Here is a 21777-nt window from a genome sequence, read left to right as displayed (position 1 = left end):
TCTAGCAGCACTTAAATGCGATTATTTGAGTGGTCATTTTTCAGAGGTTTATAAATTGGTCAGAGTAGGTATTCACAGGGATAGTGCAAAACACTGCTGGATATAGTCAAATTGACTATATTCACCTTGTCAAATTGAAGATCCTGCTTCAAAGCATGCAAGTACTAGAGCTTTTCAAAGGAAAAGCTCATGGAATTCTTTTTCTAATGGGCAAAAGGATACCAGACATTTTCTTATAAGGTTTATGCTCAAATCCAAGTAGATAGTTTTGACTAGAATTTTCTGTGAAAAATCAGCCTGAGGCAAACCCAGGAAAAAAATCATACTTAGCCTCAATGGTTAGAAGCTGGTCAGAGTTGGAAACTGAAAATATGAACCTGCAAAAGTGTACTCTCAGCTTCAGTAACAGAGCACTACCCTGCAAAACCTCTCTCAGAGTTAAAAAATATAATTCAAATATCTTTGTTGCAATTTTGACTGGATGACAACATAAATGATTACAGATAGATGTAAAATACTCTCAATTCTGAAAAATTAAACTGAAAAATTGCAGAAACTTTTCATAAATTCTTTCCACCTAATTGTAATTGACAAAAATACGTTTTTTCAAATGAAATTACAAAAATCCCTGACAGATGCGACGCTGTATTCTACATACCAACCCTCCATCTACTAATGGCGACTAACAAATTAAAGTCAAATCATATCTCACACCTAACAGCCCATGACGCAAGCAGATGTTTTAATCCCACCGAGGAAGATTTTCTTCTCCACTGAGAACTGCAAGGTGACATGGCCATCCACCTTCATCAAAGTCCTACGTTCCATTAGGAAATCCACGTCTCTGGGGCCATATATGCATAGGCGAAGATACATGCTTGAGGAAAAATATATGCATTAGTAGAGTTACACCAACTTTCTCCTCTGATGGCAGTAACTGTTGAAACTATGACCCTGTTCACAACATCAAGAACTTTGCCACTGCACAGAAAGCAGTTCCCCCCTCAGCTATTCTCTCCCACAGGATCCCCATCACCTCAAAACAAAATGAGGTCACCAAGATCACCAGCAATCCCTGGCAGTATTGACTGCGCATTTCACTTTGCTGGGCCTAATGTATTACTATTTACTAGCAATAGCTCGATTTCAAGTGGAACGTTTTCCTATTTTTCAATTACCTCTAATCACCCCAATGCAGTTCTTAGTTTCCACTGAAGTTTGTACTTATATATTTCAGTTCAAATACTAACACCAGAACTACTAGGTGTAAGGGGATAAACAGAAGAAAATTAAAACACCCTTGAAACTATTCACACTTTAGGAAAGCGCCAAAATATTAGCTAGATACACTGGAGCAAGAAACATCATCAGGATGTCAATGCAAGCTTATGACCACAACAAAGTTCTTAACACAAAACCTGTATCCCAGGTTTATTAAGGGTCTTGTTTCAGCAGTACATACAGTCTTATAAACCGATTTTTTATCCGAGATTCCACTCAAATTCCAGCACTCTGCCTGCCCCTTGAAGAATTCCCATGATTCACAATACCCAGACCCCTTCTTCATTTCACAGAATTCAGAAACAGTGAAGTCCCTGTGGAAAGACCAACCAACTTGTGATCTGAGGGTAGACAGACTTTAACTAATCTTTCTACATTTATCTATTAAGAAGTTGTTGAGTCACTGGGAACGTTTTGTTTTCATTTTCAGATGGAGTTCAAACTTCAGTTTGTAATTCTTACACAAGGAAACCTGCATTTCATATAAACTAACAACTTTATGTTAAACACATGTACAATAGTACGTGAGCAGTTCATAACTAGCTTTTGAACAAAATGAAACAGAACAATAAAAGCTTTGGGAAGGCGGTGGGCTGCAGAGTGAATTCCCCTAACCCTGGCTTTGAGGTAGGCTGTGACAGTCCCTGTAGGACTCTGCCTAGCAGAGATAACAGGCACTGTCAAAACAGGTTTCCTAGAGCAGATTGCCTAACTATCTGGAAAGGGCAGGATCCAAAGATTTCCCAAGGAGAACATTTTCACATCCCATCAGCCTTTCAGCTCTGCCCAGACTGTCCATAAAAGGGCTCATATTGCAGGCTAAGATGTGATGGAGGGCTGAGAAAAATCAGTCCAGTAAAAACTAGATGAAGTACAAATTAAATTTTTTGTAGTTTACTGAAGAGAAACTCTAATCATTAACCTTCCCTGTGTCACTTCCTTTTTTTTTTTTTTTTTAAATGACTGGTGAGATACAGTTGAGTTGTGACTTTTTTTCAAGTAAATTATGAGGTATTAGCATATGCCTCAGTCAAAGGGATTTTTTTTTTAAATCATGAATGCTCAATTCAGCCTACAGATATAATAATCACCCATGGGAATGGGGCTTAATATACCAATCTTCAAACATCATAGTCTCTCTCTCCACTGGCCAGATCTGAAAGGTTAAGAAACATATCATATAGATATTTCAGCCAACCAACTTCTGGAAATCCTGTAAATATTATTTATAAAACATTTTCGGTGCCAAATAAGTACCACAGTCGAAATATTTACATATTTCTAATTTCAAAACAAGGACACTTCCACCTCTTCACTAACTGTGATAATAATGAAACATGTCTAACATGACCAAATCAAGGAATTGGCAGACTTAGCTGGCAAACAAAGAATCAAAAAAAATCCTAATAGATATTGAAAAGAAATACATTCCATATGTTTTGGGATATTTTATAATGGAACCTTAAGCTATGGATGTGGTTGAATAACGCGGATAAAATATCTGGTTTATTTATCCTTGGAAGGCAAACGAATAGACCTCATTAGCTGCGGTTCAGGAATAAGGCTAAACAAAGAGAAAAATTAGAATCAGATAAGGAAGCAGGCCAGATTATATTTCACATTCAATATCACTCACTTAGAAATAAAGGAAACACACACACACACACACCCAAAAAAAAGGTAGAGATAGTAATACAATCTACTGTTTGTACATTACAAGAAATCAAAAAGATACACTAAGCCAATTGGACTCTCTTCCTCAGTTTTTCGTTACTGCACCGTCTCAATAAAATACAAGTAATAATAATAATAGAAATAAAATGTGAATCTAAATACCTCTGGAAATTAAAATTTATGGCTCTCCTAGCAACTGTATCTCACACACTTGCATACACGCAGTATTCTGCACGGTATTTGGTGTGGGCTTTTGAGCTTTCACAGCAATGAGGTTGAATTATGGTTGCTGTGGGAACTATATCTTTGAATTTCTTGACTTGTGTATCTGAACCCAAATGTTACATTAACATAGGTAAGCATTTGCTGTTCTTTTTCCATGAAAAGGAGAAAGGAACCTACATGGACAGTTACGTATTTAACTCGTCTTACCAAAGAAACACAGCTCCATGTCTGGAGAAGTACAGAGCTCTAGTTATCCTCACACTGCATACACAAGGAGTAAAATAGAGCCACATAAAACCTATGAGTCAAATGCGGCAGGGTACCTATAGAAATAGTAGTATGCGATGATGTCATTACAAGTTTGGGTTTTGCAATCTTCCTTTATTTGTTCAACTTTTTAACCACATGCTTTCTTTCAGGCATTTTATCAGAGGAGATATATATATACATTTGTCAGATGCTTTGCAGCTTTTTTGTAAGTGAGGGTGCTTTGCAAGTGTGACAGGGCTGTCAAAGTCAGTATTACCTAGCCCCAGTCAGCATAGGCATTGCTCTGAGTACTTTATGAGCACACAATAGAAAGAAGCAATTTCTGTCATAAGAGCATTGAGGACTGACATTTGATGTGTAATACAGGTCACAAGCTGCTACAGAGACTCACCTCAGCATAGGAGAGACAGCCAGCCTCTGACTGCTGCTAGAGATGTTCTTGAGCAGAGGTGATTTGTCTCATGATAGAATTAAGAAGCTCAAACCCTGAGGCCAGTTTCCTCAACCCAAAATAACCTTTTTACTATTTCCCCATTAGTACATTTCATGTTTTGACAACATAAGGAAAAAGTGAGTCAAGTCCTTTAACACACCTCTGTGTATTTTTGGAATTGTCACTGAACAATTATGCCTCTAAAATCATCAAATTAGAAATCAACAATACCAAGTTAATATTGTAGCATTTTTAAATTGAAATAAATTGCATTGCACAGTTGCTACTTCCAGAAAAGTCAACATAGGTTTTACATTTTAAGCAAGATTTTTAATTACTGTGGAGGAGTATGAGGAAAAGGGGAAATCAAAAAGCAACATAAAGTCACAAAGTTCCTGAGGCATGGTGGCACCTCTCTGAAGAAACATCAATGTACAGCTACACTCCCAATGCACGCGACAGAGCCGCAAGGTCTCCTTAGCTTCCACTTAGAAAGGTGGATGTTCCACCAGGGCAAGTGTTCTTAGGGAGCAAAATAGCTAAGAAACACGGGAAAAGCAGTCAAAGCAAAAAATGGCTGTGCTTTCCTGGTTTAGGATAGAGGAGACAGCATGCACTGAAAGTAACAGCTTGCCAAGATTAAGAAACAAAAAATAATTACCTGTTCACATGAAAAACCTCAAGAAAAAAAAACAAATTCAGAATTTTTCAAATTGTAGTTCATGAAAAATAAGAATTATTCTTCAAATGTGAGCTCATTCTTATTTTAAATTGATTGCATCTACTCTGCATATCATTACAAATGACTCCAAGTTAGGGCTTCTTACAAATAAACAAAATCTGAAGCATGGAGTTATTTCCAGATAAACATTCCATTTCAAAGCAGTTTATAATGCTAACACAAGAGTTTATCAAAGAACCTTCAAAAAGAAGAGTTATCTGATAGATAAATCAGGTATCAACGTAAAACAGTCTGAATTAAACATTTCAAAGATCATGAAGATTACACAATAAGACAGGTCTAACAGGAGATCATTAAGTCCTGCAAGAATAACACTTCTACTTTGCATTTTTGAGTCTAGTCATAACACAGGATTTATTCTCGATATAAAGAGAAGGAATACTAATGTAATTCGTATTTCTCAAATAAATTGTGGGTTATTTTCATTTCAGGATTCCAAGATGACTCTACTAAATACGGTAATTAGTTATGGTAGTTGTTTGAAATGGAAAGGCACATCACTAACAATGCAACCGTGCTAGTTTTACAACTCCCTTTTGAATGACACATGCCCTCTCTATGAATAGAACGTCAAATCAATGGCCCCTGTTAGTGTCTAGACATAATCGTCTCTGAATTGAATACATCATCTTTAACTGCAATACCAAAATGGTTCCAACTAAAATAATGGAACTGTCTCTTGCATCATACTTCTGAGTATTTTGTAGAAATTACATAATAGAATAGGTGGAGAAAGATTTGAGATTAACAGTTTGCATATTCCTGCAATCAGCCCAACTGTCAACTCTATTTGCTGTGACATGAGCCTCTATAAAATGTGCTTGTAAGTAAACATAGCCAAAACATCTGGGGAATGTATGCATTCTGAAAATAAATTTATTTAATGGAAGACTTAAAAACATACACATAGGTCATCAGTTTTAAGAACATACAAATACTTTAAAATATTATATATAAAAACTATAATAGACATGTATCACACATGTGCAAAATATTATGTATATAAAACAAATAGTATTTATGTACTTATTCTGAAACCTCCTGGAGGAAGAAAAAGTCAAATACATGTACATTGATCTAATTTAACTTTCTTTGATTTCTATACAAATCTTGCATGAACATTAGAAAAAAAATGTGTGTGTGCACATGCATGTTTCTATGCATGTAAAAATACATAAAGAATTTTCAGAAGCATTTTACAAAATAACCCAAAGTAAGCCACAGAGTTCTTCATGTTGGTACATTTATGTTTTGGAATGTTGTACACAACTTCTTCATGTAAGGTCTAAATGCTCTAAGAGACCAGTTTGCATATGTCATCTGAAGGTCACACGACAATACCACATACAGGTATGAATAGAATCCACTGGTACTCTCCATGAAAGCAGTTGTATTTAGATCTACTAACTGGAAATCTGAATCAAGTCAACAGCAGGATAGTACCACATGCAGCAGTATCCAATGTCAATAACAAATGAAATACTTCCATTTTCACCCTTCAGTGGCACTGCAAGGACTTTTACTATGCTGTATTTATCTCCAGAAAAAGAAGGCTCCACTGACACCTCAAAATTCGCATGAAATATATAGGGGTGATCACCCACAAAGAAGTAACACCACAGTGCTGTATTTACCCTTCTTGATGAAAAAGACAAGCTTCATAATACTAAGAGTATCCTCCTTAGCTCTTAATGACGAAAACCAGAGAACATATTCAGTTGGAAAATGACTCACCTGTTTCTCAGTACTCTAGTTATCTTAGGAAACAAAGCCGCACCACTGCATCAGTTCTTAACACAAAATGACCAACAATGAACCTAGAGGTATGATAGCTGTGATTTATCATTATAGCAGGGAGCAATCTAGAGTTCAACCAATCAACGAATACCGGAACCTAGCTAACATGTACTTTAGGCCAGAAAAGTCTGGTCTTCTTTCATCACTACAAGTTTTAATAAGTGCATGTTATCCCCCAGTGGGTGGGTCCTTTACTTTTATAGCCCATAAATGATATATTAACTCACCATAAATTGCACTGCAGCTCTTAAAAAAAAAAAAAGAGAGAGAGAAGGAAAGCACATTGTAGTGTGCATGTTAGTTCTGCCATTTTACTTATAAATTGCTATTTTCAAAATACTATCTGTATCCGCTTACTGGGACAAACAGAAGAAACACGCCTTACACAGAAAAAAGTAGTACAATGGCCCAGAAGCCACCTCCATCTCAGAGTTGCACTGAAGAAGGCCAGCCACCACAGTTCTTCCTGCATGCCACAGAAAACATCCTATGAACATCCATGGCATGCTAGTCAGAAACATCTGTTTAAAAAGACTCAGCAGATTAAATAAAAGGGACTGCCATCATTATATCAACCAAAGGTTTTAGGGTGCTATACAGATGCAATGTTTAAAGACTGAACTGATACTGAAAACCAAAGGAAATCAAAGAACTAAGTCTCTAAGGATGTCCTTAGAAATCAGCAAACTATAAACCAGATGACCAGAAAGGCATCACGTGAAATATCTGGATGCAGTCTTCCAAAAAAAAAAAAAAATCCATGAGGATGAGGGGTTTTAAAGGAGACTTTGTTAAGTTCAAAACTGCTAGAAATTTATGAGGTAGCTCCCTCTTCTGGATCTCCAAACAATGACAATTCATCTTAAACTGCAAGATGCAGAATTTGGCTACTACATAAGACCCTTCACTGTTTTGAGGCTTTGTCATACACCATTAAGTGAGCACTCAGAGACATAAAGATGCAAGCTACTGACCCTTATTTTGAAGAAGTTTATATCTGAGTAGCAGACTAATAGAGAAAGGTAGCTGAATCCCCTGATGAGCTTAATACACTGTTGGAATTTTTCCATCAGACAGTACCAACATGCAAAACAAAAGATACTGACCTCTGCTTTAAATCTCTTTGGATTTTACTGAAAAATGCATTTTACTGCAGTTCACAGAAAAGAACTGATAAATAAGAATATTAAAAACAGGTCACTTTCCTACTTATATCGCCTGCCATATGATTTCTGATTTCACATTTGCAGAAGTTAAGCTTCTGGCGTTTAATTCTTGAAACAGAAGAATCTTATCTTCCCGGAATTTCTTTCAGCTTTGACAGGTTCACACAGAAAAAAAAGGCACAGTAGGAAAAACTTCTCTGCACATCAGCTATTCAGACATTCTCTGAGACAGCTTGGGCAATTTCTGCGCACATTTATAAACTGGAAAGATCAGAAAATGGGTACTCTCTACCCCTATATAAAATTCAGCTCCATAAAGGAACCCTGCCTTTCAGACTTGACCTATAATGAAAGAGAAGGCTTTGTGAGGACCTGGTGATTTTTCTGCATCTCAGCTGGAACCACAGACAATTCTATTTAAATTGTCCATCACTATTCAAGCTGAATGATAACATTTGACTTAAATACAAAAATTAGTCTAAACAGCAAAGCTGTAGCACAAATGAAATCAGTGTACCTCACCAGCGTTATTATTTATAACAAAATCACAATGTAAATTAAATTATTGAATATTTAATGAGAAAGAGGGAGCATAAAATATGTCCCTGTTAAATTCTGGACTAGATAACTTGAAAGCATGATTTCTGACTTACTAATACCCACATAAACAGGCGCATAACAACGTGATTTCATCTTTCGTGATATGTATACTGACTGCATCTTGAAGGATGTGGCCAACTGAAACACCCAAGGAAATTCTGATCATTCAAGCACAGAAAAGATCAAAATTGCCAGGAGTTATTTGGATGGAACTGAAAGGATCATATGAAATGGTAAGCCTTGTAGACCTGGAAATAGTGAGAGACAGAGGAAGAAGAGCTAAGATTTGCTGTGCAGGCATCTGATGCAAATGGCAGACTTCTGATGACAGAGAGGAGACCCCTTTGCCAGACTCTGCAACAGTCACTGGACTGAGACCCCCACCCCCCCACCCCCAATCCCCTTAGCAGAGAGAAGAGTTACAGAGGACTATGGAAAAGTAAAATCAAAGCTGAGGAAATCAACAGAAACTAGGAAGCCCAACTGCGTATGTAAGTAGAGATATTAAAAAAGGGCAGACTGGAAGGAAAGAAAAAGGATCGGTGGGAGATTAGAGTGTAAAAAGGCAATTGGCTGAAGACCACATCCTGGAAACTGAGATGATGAAGGCTGCAACTTCTGGCGCCAAAGAGCCAGAGAATTAGCTAAACAAGTACAGCATGTTAGAGGGAGTGAGTGAAGTCCTTGAAAACTGCAGAAAAATCTGAAAAACTGGTTAAAAAAAAGCTTAGTCTGTTTTTCAAGCTTCATCCAAATAGCAGCACCACTTTTCAGGTTACTGAAAAGGAGCTAATGTTTTCAGTCAGATATCTACAAAAGAAAATAATAAACAAAGTGTTAACAAAGTATTTGTTTTATGGTCAAATGACAATGACTCTTAGGAGACAACACACTCTAGCACCCATATTAAGTTCCAATAAAAACTCTATGAAAGCAAGGATTTTATAAATCACTGCAATTAAATAATCTTAATGTACTTAATTAAATTAATTTATTCTATAAAAATCAAACCAACTCTTAATCGAAACACAGAATAGGAAACAACAAATGAGAAATGTAAATAAGACACATTTTCCTTTTCATAACAAGTACTTATATTTTCCAGTATTTTATTGTCATTCAAAAAGTCTTTTTTTAAAAGTAATCTACAGGAATATCTGAACAATTCTCACAAAAATCCATGCCATGTATAAACAAAGACTCTAGAAACAACAGATAAAAATATCACAAAATGGACTATTATTGTAGTTAAATATCACTAGAAGTAAAGCTATCATATGACTAAATATAATTTCAGTATACCTTAATCCTTCCTCTTTGTCTATCATGCCAAACTTTTCATATTGAAACTTAACGTCACATTGCGCAGCAACAAACAGAAGTATAATCAAATACCACATTTTCTTGTAAAGAGTACTTTACTGGATCTGGTCTTAGACAGCCACATATAATATCATAATGGGAGCAAAGTATGATGATAACATTTTTCAGACAGGAGCCCTTTTCCTGTGCTGCAGCAGCTCCCAGACATCACTGATAGTTAACCAACCAAACACCAACATAACTGACTGTAAAATAAAGAGGGATGAAATACAGGGAGGTGCTGAATGTATAAACAGGGATGTATGAAGTAGGACTGGAATAACAGTATCATCCACATACATGGATGGCATCAGAAGGTATATCTGGGTGCACGCGAGCCTTGTGATGCACCTTGCAGTGCTGTGTGCAAGCTGGCAGTGTCCTAAACGTGTGCTGGGGTGAGACAAGGGGTGTACCAGTCCCTTCCAAGCACCTCAGTTTCCTTTGGAGAAACCCAGAACTGTGGGGTGCAGAAGAGGCACGTTCACTTTGCTACATCTCCAAATCAGATAACTGAGAGCCCAGAACTGTAGAGCACACCCAATTTCCAAGGCCTTGTGGAAATACAACATCCATTCATGGCGATCATACTTCAAAAGAAATGTTGGCAAACCGTGAAGTGTTAAGAGAAGAGCTGCTACCATGCCTTTTTTATGAGGCTGAGGAAAAAATCAATTGTTTGGTTCAGCCAAAAAAAGGACTGAGATGCAAAAGCACCTACAGATGGAGACTTCCTATTTAATTAGACCTTACTAATGAAGGCATGACTCACAAGGACGTTACTTCAGTTGTAAACTTGTGCAATCATATTGCTTTCCATGGAATTCATGTAGTAATGAAAAAGACAGTATTGAACCAAATCCAGACTTACTGCTTTGATTGAAAATTACAGTAAACAGAAAGCTATTGGAGGTAAACCTGACAATGATTAAATTCATATTCATCAGTTGGCAAGTCTTCCAGCTCCATCAAATAGTACATTATTCAAACATACCTTTACAACAGACTAGCATATCATCCATCTTCTCAATAAATCTCCCTTTGAATTACTCAGAAATAAAAGAGGATGTTAGAGCAGCGTAAGGTAAGTAACAGGAAAGTTCACATCACAGTTCACAAGGCACTAATGTCAACAGGGCTTTCAGCCACACAGGAGCATAAAGTTACAAAATGGATGAAAAGAAAATTTACACTGTAAACCAATTTCAAGTCTCTAATGGGCTAACTTTAAGAGTGAAAACTAAAAATATGATTTTTGACTAAATCTTTCCATTAACCATATAATCATTACTGACTATAATGCTATCTAGAATAACATAATGCCAGCTTAGAATTCACAGCATAAAATATCTCAAACATGCTTTAACTTATACAAAGTTTGCAACAAGTTAATGTGATTTGGAACTTAAAGCAAAGGGTCTGGAATAAGCAGTCCTGTTATCAGTCCACTAGATATTTTGGGCAAACACTACAAGATTCGACTTTTCAGAACTCCCAATACTAACTGCTTAGTAGCTGACATTCAGCTTCTATAAAAAAAATCACATCCTTAACGTCTGTATTTCATTTTGCTAGCCTGTAAATGGATAGTCTAATACTGTTCCTCATTCAGCTTTTGTGAGGCTGCACTTAATGTGAGCAAAGTGCTTTGAGATCTTTAGCATGAATAAAATATATTTTTCACTTAGACGTTAATTATAGAAGTAGCAATATTTGAAACAGGGTTTTGTTTCAAGGCAGCAAGACTAAATCAAACATGATTATCTTGGCTTTGATTGTGATGTTTTACTTACTATGCTCTATTTTTCCTTGCATTTGAAATATGCAATTTTGCTTTTCTGTTATGTAAATGAATGTTTTTAATCTAATGCATCTATTTTTGAAAAAAGAATAATTTTCTTTCCTAGTCTAAGACAGAAATGTTGCAGAACACAATTCTAAAGTCTGACAGAGTACTGCAAGGCCATTGCATGCATTCAATAGCAAAAGCAGCAAGAGGTGCCCAGAGGATTCTCTGATCTTAGAATATTAATATGTAAATGTTTATACAGATATATATCTATAGATCTAGATAGATAAACACACAACAATATTTAATATAGATTAAGCAGCCCTAATATCTAGTGGTTAGGTGGTCCTAACCAATGCAGCTGCAATCAACAGTTGTGGCCTTTCTGAAAAGTAAGAAGAACTGGGGTAAGGATAAAAAAAAAAATCTGCATTAGAACTCATAGGAACAATCCATTTTAAGCTAAGGATTCTGTTTGGTTCTGTATAATTTAAGTTATTTTAGAGGCAAACTTCAGCAAAGGAAAGGTTTGGACTTTATCCAAAACACTGGCATGCAAAAGCGGTCAAGCCACCTGCCACAGCTATCCTATCTTTTAAATGTTGTTCTTGACTTCGCAAAGTGTGATTATAGTGCTCTTTGTGTTACTGGGTATCAGTGGCATTTAACAGACAACATGTATTTTGGAAAATGTATGTCATACTTATAAATAATCCCACTAACATAAGTGGAGTTTACTACCTGCAGATGACTTTGATTCTATAGCTTGTGTGACCAAATTGCACTACTTCAGCCTGTTTCCTGAAAGTTCTCCGACTTTCACACATTCCCATGCTGAGTAAACAAGAGAAAACATGGAATATTTCCGTTTAAGTCATGGAGTAAAATTGGGCATCCATAAATTGCCAGTGTTTTTTAACACTGAACTGAAGTCAGGGTTAGCAAACTAATTTAAAGAAATTGTCACGTGACAAAAGATGACAAAAAAAAAAAATCAAAGGAATAAAACACCTGTTCAGAAGAAAACATTATAGTCTCAAAGCAGTGCTGAAACACTGGTATTTACCCAGACAAATAAGGTTAAGAAGCATATTCTACTCACTCAAATCTTTAAATGAAAGTAAACGCCAACCTAAAGCTTGTTTTCAACATTCTATGATGCCTAAGAAATGCTGTCACTCACTCATTACACTCCCTCACACGGATGTAATTTCCACCCCCACCTATCGTCATCACATCTGGTTTGGTATGCAGTTTCATACAAAAAAAAAATAATCATGTAGGCACAAAATTACAACATATTTTGAGAAATGCTTTAGTATGCAAGTGTGTGTAATTACAGACACTATTAAGTATACCTTGAAATACAGACCACCACGGAATAATTGGGGGGGAAAAAAAAAAAACTTAGTCCAAAGCCTTGATCAAGCTGTAGCTTATTATTAGGACATTGGGATTTAAATCACTTCTCCAAAGACATAACAAGACATAAAACTTCACATCTCACAGAATCACAGATAATAAAGCTAAAAGAGACTCCAAACAGGTAGTCTATCCACCTGCCCCAAGGCAAGATCTGTAGCGTTATCACTTTAACCTGTGTTTGTGAAACAAACCTTAAATATCTTCACTGACTACCCACCCATATATTTTAGTGCTCACTGTTGAAAAGCTTTCCCTAACGTCGAACCTGAAGCCAATCTATTACAGTGTGTCACTTGCCTCAGTATTGGAAAGTTTTTCAGTCCAGCCAAACTTGTCATGCATTTTAAGCCTTTACAAACAGTGAAAGCACTCCTCTCAGAAATGTGTAACACCAACAGACCAAAACATTGAGATGAGGTCCTAGCTCCACTTAACTCATTCCAAACAGGCACCAAAATATGCTTACAGACACTGCACGCTATCCATCTGGCATACTGGAAAATATAGGTTGGCACCTAAGTTTAAATACTCTGCATGTTCAAAATCATACATGGTTCGGAGACAGAGAAGACTTTCTTGCTCTGGCACCGAATGCTGTTCCTTTTCTGATCGCAGAACATTCAAAAATAAAACTTTCCAGGTTACCCCTCTCTTCAAAGTTAAGGGGGGAAAAAAAAGGCCAGAACACTTTCCAGCAGGTACTACGCTGCCTCCCTCACACCAGTAGCCACCAACACCAAGGCCAAGAAGACTTGATGTCACCTAGGCCACTAGCTGCAAAACCCAACTTTCCACAAAAAATAAAACAAAACCAGCCAAGTCACTTACACGAGGCCTCACACACGCAAACTGTCGGCGCGCACCCCCTGCCAGCCCGCCTCCCCTCCTGCCCTGGGCCCACGCGCCATCTTTGCCACCCCACAGGCCCCACGCCCGGGCCGGCTGCCGCGTTCTGCCACGGCCACTCTCCCACCAGCGAGCCGCGTTTCTCCACACGCTGCTGGCCGGGGCAGTGGTTGAGGGGACGCACCCCGCCTCAGCACCCCTGTACTCACCTTCAGAGACCTCAAACTCGGCTGCTCCATTGAGCTGGTAGAGGCACCAGTCAACCGCGCTCTCGCCTGGGGGGCCGCCAACTGGGCAGGGAGAAAGGCAGAGTCAGTCGGGGGCACCCAGGGCCGGCGGGCAGGGGAGGAGAGGGCTGAGGGAGAAGGGAAGGAGGGCGGCGGAGGGGAGAGGCAGAGCCGGAGGAGAGATGGAGGGGACAGAGGAGGGAACGGAGGGATGAGGGCGTCAGGGGAGAGAGGGCGTCAGGAGAGAAAGAGCGTCTCCAAATACCCTGTTTGTGGGACATGGGTGTTGCCCTCCGAAAGGCGCCCAGTGCTCTGAACTGTTATTTGCTTTGCTCCCAGCACCGGCAGCTTGGGGCGCCTCCTCCTTCTCCCAGCGGAGCGGGCGGCGCAGGCAGCCGGCGCTGCCTCGGGGCGCTCAGGGAGCCGGGGGAGGGGGGACGGGAAGGAGGGGAGGCTCCGCCCGGAGCTCCCGGCGGAGGCGGCGCAGCCTCCTCAGGACCCGCCGCGCCCGGCCCCGCCGCGGCCCCAACAGGTGTGAGCGGGCGCGGGGCGCCCCCGACACCGCGGCGGGGCCTCAGGGGCTGCCGGTGGCGCGGGGCTGGGCCGGGCCGGGCGACTGCTCTCCCCGAGGCGAGCCCCGGCCAGGGCGGCGGCGGGACGCGGCGGGACGGCCTGCCTGCCGCCTCCCTCCGCGGCCCGGCGTGGCGGACCCCTCCTGCTCTCGGCTCGGCTTCGGTCATGCACTCCCCACCGCGAGCCGCGGCTGTGCCGTCCCTCCACAACGCCTCAGCCACGCGTGCCCGGGACGCGGCCGGCCCGGCGCCCACGGCTGCACCGGGAGCCTGGACACACCGGCCCTGGAGAACACCGCACACCGGGGCCTCGCCAGTGCCCCCCGTGCTAGCGTCCGTGCGGCCTCCCCCGGCTCGCCACACCGAGCAGCGGCGGCTGCGTTGTCCTCAGGACATTCACCTCGGTTCTCTTACCATCCCTAGGCCGTGTAGGCTATCTTACGGATAAAGGCTGCAAATACCATGTAAATTGTCAGGTTTTATATACACTGAAATCACTGCAAGGCTGGAGAGTGGTTTTTGTCTGGTCCATGGACCCCTGTGGATCCACAAACTGCCTTTACAGCATCCATCAGAGGTAAGTAAGACAGCAAATCTGTTACCGAGTAAGCTTAAGTGCTCTGTGTAGTGACCTTTGCCTCCGCTGGAAAACGTTTAGGAGAATGGCAAATTTTAAAACACTGAAACAGTCAGCTAGAGTGAACTTATGTTAATAAATGCCTTTATTCTTACAGACATCCACCCCAAAAACATGACAGGAGGGAAATGCAAAGGTACATTAATTGTTCTGTTCACCAGGTGGCTTTCTTGAGAGTTAATTTAACACGGTTGTGACTGCTTAGCTTATAGCTGGCAGCATCCTGCCTATGTCTTCTGTCTTTTTGAGGTGACGGTGTCAGAGGCCCACATATAGCACAGCTCATGTCAAAGACGGCAAACACACTTTGTACGGGCAAATGAGAAAAGCTTAAGAAATAATACAGGAAGCTTATAATCAAGCCATACTAAGAGATTAGGAGCCAACAAGAGAATAAAATACCAATATAGGCAGCTGTCATGGCACAATCACACTGGCTCCTTCATCTAGCTTTTTGCTATTTGTGAAATGGTATGTAAATGGTGGGGAAGCATTATTTTTGGCATAAATTTTACTTGATATACCTACATTCATCCTTTTTGCAGCAAGTGAAGACCCTCCTGATGCCTTTAGGTGTGTAAGCTGTGGGCAGTTTGATTCAATTTTTCCTAATAAAATATTCTGTTCCAATATTTATATTCTTCTCCACTGCATCCAAGACACTGTCACACTGTGGCCTTTGTGAAAGGAGGACAATTACACTTTCTGAAGGAAATAGGTTTAAAATGGGAGTAACATTCTGCAAACATTCTCAGCTACTTTTAGAAACAAAGCAAAATGCCAACACTTAAGCTTTTTTGGGAACTTCACCTAACTTACAGAGACCATAATGCCTTCTGAGGTAAAAGAACACCAGTTCATTTAGACAGTGTGTGTATATATATCCCCAAGCCATATGTTTGCTGGATGTGCACTAGCTTTCTTGGAACTGACAAGGTTTAAGCTGATGATTTGAGGTAAAGAAAAATATCATAGAGCTGTATTAAAGCTTCATCCAGATGCTTACAGTGATTCTTACCCCCCCTACAAATTACCTACAATACAGACCTTGATTGCTCTTCACGACAAGGTATTATCATAAATAAAATTAACCTTAGCATACCAGTGTTAGCCTATTCTTTTTGGAGAAAACTCTAGTCTACTATATTAATTAGCAAAGAAGGGCCCTGTTCTGGGAGAATCCATTCATATTAGATATAATTTGGATAAAATTAGCAATGTTATGCACTTCAACTCAATATTACTGACTTACATAGCATTTTTCATTCTAAACTTCAAACATTTACAAACTTTGTTTGTTAAAGATGCAAATTGCATTTACAGTGTACGATCTGTTCCTGCAGGTATCCTGAATATTGAGATGGGTTAATTTGCACCCAAGTGCCAGCTAGTTCAGTATGAATTAATCTTTCACTTTTATCAGTGTAAGTCTGTAGATGGACGCTTTTAAGCTATTTGTGATTGTTTCCTTCAGAGAGATGACTGGTTTAACTAGGTTTGGAAACTAGTAATGCTAAATCAACAAACGTGAAGGTGGGGGAGTGTGTACCCCCTTCATCTGATGTCCTTTGCTTTTGGACTGTTGGAAATGAGCTAAGAGTTTGGCATGGTATTTTCTGTCATTTCAGGATTGTAAGGTTGTTAAAACCATGTAATTTACTCGAACTAGAATTTAAGCAAAGGTAGTCAAGTTATATTACTGTATATTTTAAAGAGTCAAAGTTTAAAAAAATAGTTTAATCTGGTTTGGCTTTTAGTATCATAATTATATATTGCGCAGAAACTGATGTAACTGCAGACAAAATTTCTGAGGGGATTGGGCTACATTATGCTGTAACGTTTTTTAATTATGGATTGGATTTTTTTTCCTTTTCACTAGGATTTTATGCAGACACAAGAGTCTACCTTTTCGGTTCTCAGCATAGGGTCTACCTCTTGCTAGCAGTGGTAAAACAAGTGATAAAACCAATTTAAATGGGATCAGAGGGTCAACCACATAAAATTTAATCTTGCTACAACCTCAAAACTTCAAAGACACAGACAATAATCCATAATGAACTATTATACCCTGAAATAAGAAACTTGTGTTCAATTTAAAAGAATTTCCTCAAAAAACCCATACGGATTTATAGTTGTCCAAGATGCAGCACCCAACCTCTCCCTGAGCAAACTAGTTTTATAAGAAAACCAGCCCCAGCGTCACCAACAGGAGCCAGCAGGACCCCCGGGGTCCGTAGGGATCTCAGAGACCTGCAGAGCAGCTGGGGGTGAACACGGAGTCACCCCTCGTGCCGCGAAATCCCCTCCTTCAAAGGAAAACCGCTGTAGCGTTGGTTTCGGTTTGGATTTTTAACAAAGCAGCTCCCTTGGCCCGAGCCTGACGCCTCGGCGCGGAGGGGCCGGTGCGGCAGGGCCCGCTTCCCCGCCCCGGGCCGGGAGGCGGGGACGCGGCGGCGGGACGCGGAAGGCGGCCGGGCAGGCGGGAGCGAGCCCACGGAGCCGCCATGCGCCACCCGCTCCCCCTGCTCCTGCTCCTCGGCCTCCTCCCGCCGGCTGGCGGCCGCGGGGCGCTGCGGGCCTTCGTGGTCGCCCACAGCCACATGGACGTCGGCTGGGTTTACACGGTGCAGGTGGGGCCCTCTGCGGAGCGGGGCCGGGCGGCGGCTGCCGCGGTAGGGGGGCGCTCCTCGGCGGATGGGGCCGAGCCTCTCCGCTGCCCGACCTCGGCTCGGCTCCCTGCGCGCCTGCGAGCTCGCCAAACTCCCCGCAGTCGTGCCACACTGGCTGCGGGGGGCATGCCCGCCCCTGCCCTGACGCCCGCGGAGCGGCGCGTAAATCGCCGTCAGGTGCCTGTCCCGCCCCGCGGCTCTCCCGGGCTGTGCCCCCGCCCCTGCTGCTCCCCGGGCCCGCCGCTCGCTGGGCGGAGCCTGCGCCCTTCCCCTGGGAGCTGTGCCCGCGGGCTTGGGTTTGTGCGAGTCAGTGCTCTGCAGGATGCTCCTGAGGGGCTTCCTTATTTTTTTTTAAAGGAAAATCTCTAATCTCTTTGATGGTGTGTTTTGATTATGTGGCGGATTTTCTTGGTCTTTTTGTTTATCTTGTTACTAACGCAAAACCCTGTGAAAACGTCTTTTCTTAGGGAGGAGAGCAGGGTGCCAGGTCCTCGATGGCTGGGGCGGGGCTGGAGCCTAGTGCTATGGAAGTGTAGTAGCAAAGTAATTTTTGCTAAATTGATGAGATACGGAGCAAAATAAATCAGGTGGGGTGTTAGTACCTTTTATATTTGTTAGTCAGAATCCTGAATCCTTCTTCATTAGTACAAATCGCTTTCGTTTATGTGAGAGGTGCTGTGGATACTTCACTTGCTGGAGTGAAATGACATCAGATGTTTAACTGTGATAAAAAAGAGCTAATGGCTCACCAAGGAATCTCTGTTGTGCATATATTTTGTCTTCCTTTTTTAAGAAAGATCAGTGAATTTCTCCTTTAATACTTCAAACTCCTACTCAGAAACTGCATAAGAGAATACTAAACTATTTTTTATTGTGGTTCAGTTAGTGGTCAAAGATCTCGGAGAGAAATGAAACACTTTTTTTTTTTTTTTTTTTGAGAAGATATAATTGCTTGAAGCATCACTTCCTCTGCTATTAAATTACAAGCATCAGCAATTCCTGTAGTCAAAAGTCACAGAGGTCACCTGTGGATAATTTCAAATGCTTCTGTAGTAAAGTGAAACGTGAAGGTGGATCCCAACCTATTTTACATTTTTGGTTTACTTAGTTACTAGGTTTCACTCATGACAACATACTATTTTTTTAGTGTTTCATTTCTCCATTTATAATGTGAAAAGTAAGCATTTATGATATTGGAACAGTAATCTTCCTTGTGTGCTGGAAATTACAGTACTGATGGAGAATTCCAGCATTGGATGTATAATAAAACTTTTTTCTTTTTCCTCTCAAAGTAAGCTATCTGCTGCAATCTGATAATAACAGTGGTACCATAATTTACATGAGATGTGGCATCTGACTGATATATCTTACCATAGATGTGAAAGGCACCTCACCATTGTCTAGATTGCAGTACAAAACAATTTTACATCATGGTAGAATTTTAAAATCTATATTTAAGTAAAATCTTACCTGATTATTTATACTGGATCACTGCTTATTGTTTCTGAGTATCTCATTAGCTGACGGAAAATATAAATTGGAAAGAAGATTCTTATTGTTGCTTGCAAGTATCCTGGTTTGTGAGAACAATTGTTTTCAATTCCCACCCAGACAACTGGGGTTTATAAATTTTGTACGGTTAGGTAATACCTTACTGCTTAGGTCCAGCGTAATTCGAGTTGGAATAAACACTATCTTGCCTTAATATCCAAAATACCTCAAGAAAATATTTTCAGCAAATTACCACACAGAATATTATAGTATTGAAAAGTCCCTGTTCAGCTCTTAAATCTAGTGTGCTCCACTTAACTGTTGAGAACTAAAATTGAGCCTGATGTTGCAATCATTGTACATATACTTGGATTTTAGGACATATTGTTTGTGGCCAGTTGCCAGTGAAAAATTAAAATTCCTTAGCAATCATTTGAGTGTGTCACTGTTGCGTATTAGTAAAACTTAAAAGCTATTCCCTTAGTTAAAATTTCACATTGTGTTAAGCATCTAATCATAATCTTGATTTTAAAAAACCGTTAAGATCTGATCAAGAAATCATTGAACAAGTAATTATTCAGATAAGCACTACAGTATTTTAAGCCGTTCCTCCTACACTCAAATATTTTTCCTTTTCTAATGACACATTAGCATTTTTACAAAGCTGGATTTCAGTTGTGGAAAGCGGGGGGTTAGGAAAAGTTCATTTCTGATTTGGATCACATCATCCCCTTTTTATATCCCCTTTATTTGATTTTCATATAGGAAATCTGCCTAAATTAAAACTATGGATTAATATTTTTACATATCATGCCCATTAGTTTTTAGGTGGGTGAGAGATCTGTATGTCAGTCACTTTAAGATGTATGTGCATGTATTGTGGTGTGAGTTCTTCAGCAAGTACCAGTAGTTTAAGCAGAAAAGTGTTATGGTTAGTGTTAAAATAACTGTGCTATAATATGCAGATAACTTTGTTACGAGAAAACACAGACATTGCAGGAAATTCTCGGTTCTCTGCTGTTGCCTTTGGACATTATATATCACTGTGAAATTAAGTAAAGGGTGGAAGACTATCTGGTCAGCAGAAGTTGTTCCGGCAAGGGTAAGAGTGCACGAAGTGTCTTCATGTGCACAATTTTAAAATTACCATGATGTTGTTCATTTGATGCCATAGGATAAGATATAACTGTCTGATAAGTTATTTGATGATTATCACTATCATGTTGGCGTTTCAGTAAAATCCATAGACCTCATTCTGAAATACAAGTTGGTTTAGGATCAACGTAGGATAGATGCACAGATTCTGAATGATTCAATGTCAACAGTCAAATTTGTTCTAAGCGTCCTTTTCTAGTCTGGTTTTACTTTATCCTAAAACATCAAGCAGAATGGAGTTATTTTTCATGGCTGAAACTTTTAGGGCCATAGTAGTTTAACTTATGTTATTTCTGTGTCACTGTACTGTACCAGCCAATGCACACCTGCAGCACAGCGTTGTACTCACTCTGAAGAAACAATCCTGATAATTCAGGCTGTCAGAAGAAGAGCAGAAATGGAAGAATAAAGTGTGCATGTGGGTTTTTAAACTATGTTGGTGCAAAGTCATCATTTATGGCATTGTTGATTTAAAGTAAACAATGAGAATAGGGTGAGCTGTTCACAGTACCTCAAAAAGAAAGCTTGTATTGGTGTCTGCAGATCTTGGGGAAAACTACACCATGATCTAGTCAGATTCCCAGTCAGAGGATGTATTTTGGAGCTGAAGGGTCCGCAGGCTGTATGTAATCAGGGAGAGCTCGGTCTTTCTGAGTGTACAAAGGAAGTGTGCAACAAATGTGAGTTTTTTGATCTCTTTCTTCTCAAGCCCAATGAGTGTTCAAAACAGCCCATTTAATATAGGCAAAACAGTTTATTTTCTACTTTTTTTTTTTTTTTTGCAGGAAAGTATGCACGCTTACGCAGCAAATGTCTACACAACTGTTGTAGAAGAGCTAATGAAAGGAAAGCAGCGCAAATTTATTGCTGTGGAGCAAGAATTCTTTCGTCTCTGGTGGGATGCAGTAGCCACAGATACGCACAAACAGCAGGTAAGTTGTACTGGAACCATACTTCCTGCTAACAAAGAATCCATGCACTTTTCAGGGGACAAGGAAGAGCAAAGTACTTCGCCATTTGCTTTTTACTCAGGTCTTCTGTAAGCTGTCTCTGAATCTGGTATTGAAAGGACCTTAACTCTAAAGGCAGTTGCAAGAGGTTAAAACCCCAGCTATAGATTAGAGCTGTAGGAGGTAGTAACCTTCGCACTGAAGATTCTTTACACTTTACAGTTCTTGTTTCATCGGTGACTTTCTTATTTGGGGGCATGCTAGTATAAGATGTGGGTGATTCTGAAAGAGGCTGCGCCAATATTTGTTAAACATCTGAAGCTCATGAACTGCTGCCTAACACTGCTCACAGGAAGGAACTTTTTTTCTTTCCAGTTAAGTACTGCTCAAAAACCTTCCTTGCGTAACCAAGAATGCCAACAAAGATGACTGTAGCTTCAACAGCAATAACTGTTTTTTGGGTTTG

The 21777-nt window shown here is 40.1% G+C and overlaps 2 protein-coding genes across 3 annotated transcripts in view; one reads left to right on the top strand and one right to left on the bottom strand.

Moving 5' to 3' along the window:
- Positions 1-14133, bottom strand: part of PPP2R2C (protein phosphatase 2 regulatory subunit Bgamma) — a 201548-nt gene extending 187415 nt beyond the window's left edge. The window contains exons 1-2 of one of the 2 annotated variants that reach the window (XM_074822067.1): positions 14103-14133; positions 13820-13900 (exon numbers count right to left, since the gene is read on the bottom strand). In XM_074822067.1, the coding sequence (XP_074678168.1) occupies positions 13820-13900; positions 14103-14118 (97 nt within the window). In that variant the 5' untranslated portion in view covers positions 14119-14133. Of the gene's footprint in view, positions 1-13819; positions 13901-14102 lie in introns of those variants that run through there. The other variant, XM_074822073.1, reaches the window with a different exon arrangement.
- Positions 14134-17499: 3366 nt separating this feature from the next.
- The window catches only part of MAN2B2 (mannosidase alpha class 2B member 2), a 32319-nt gene continuing 28041 nt past the window's right edge, over positions 17500-21777 (top strand). The window contains exons 1-2 of the mRNA XM_074822061.1: positions 17500-17676; positions 21147-21293. Of these exons, the coding sequence (XP_074678162.1) occupies positions 17551-17676; positions 21147-21293 (273 nt within the window). The 5' untranslated portion in view covers positions 17500-17550. The remainder of the gene's footprint in view (positions 17677-21146; positions 21294-21777) is intronic.

The sequence above is a fragment of the Strix aluco genome, chromosome 4 (genome assembly GCF_031877795.1).
Source record: "Strix aluco isolate bStrAlu1 chromosome 4, bStrAlu1.hap1, whole genome shotgun sequence".
In the NCBI taxonomy this organism is placed as follows: Eukaryota; Metazoa; Chordata; class Aves; order Strigiformes; family Strigidae; genus Strix; species Strix aluco.
The sequence above is the reverse complement of the archived record's forward strand: the minus strand, read 5'-3'. Positions and strand labels throughout refer to the sequence as shown.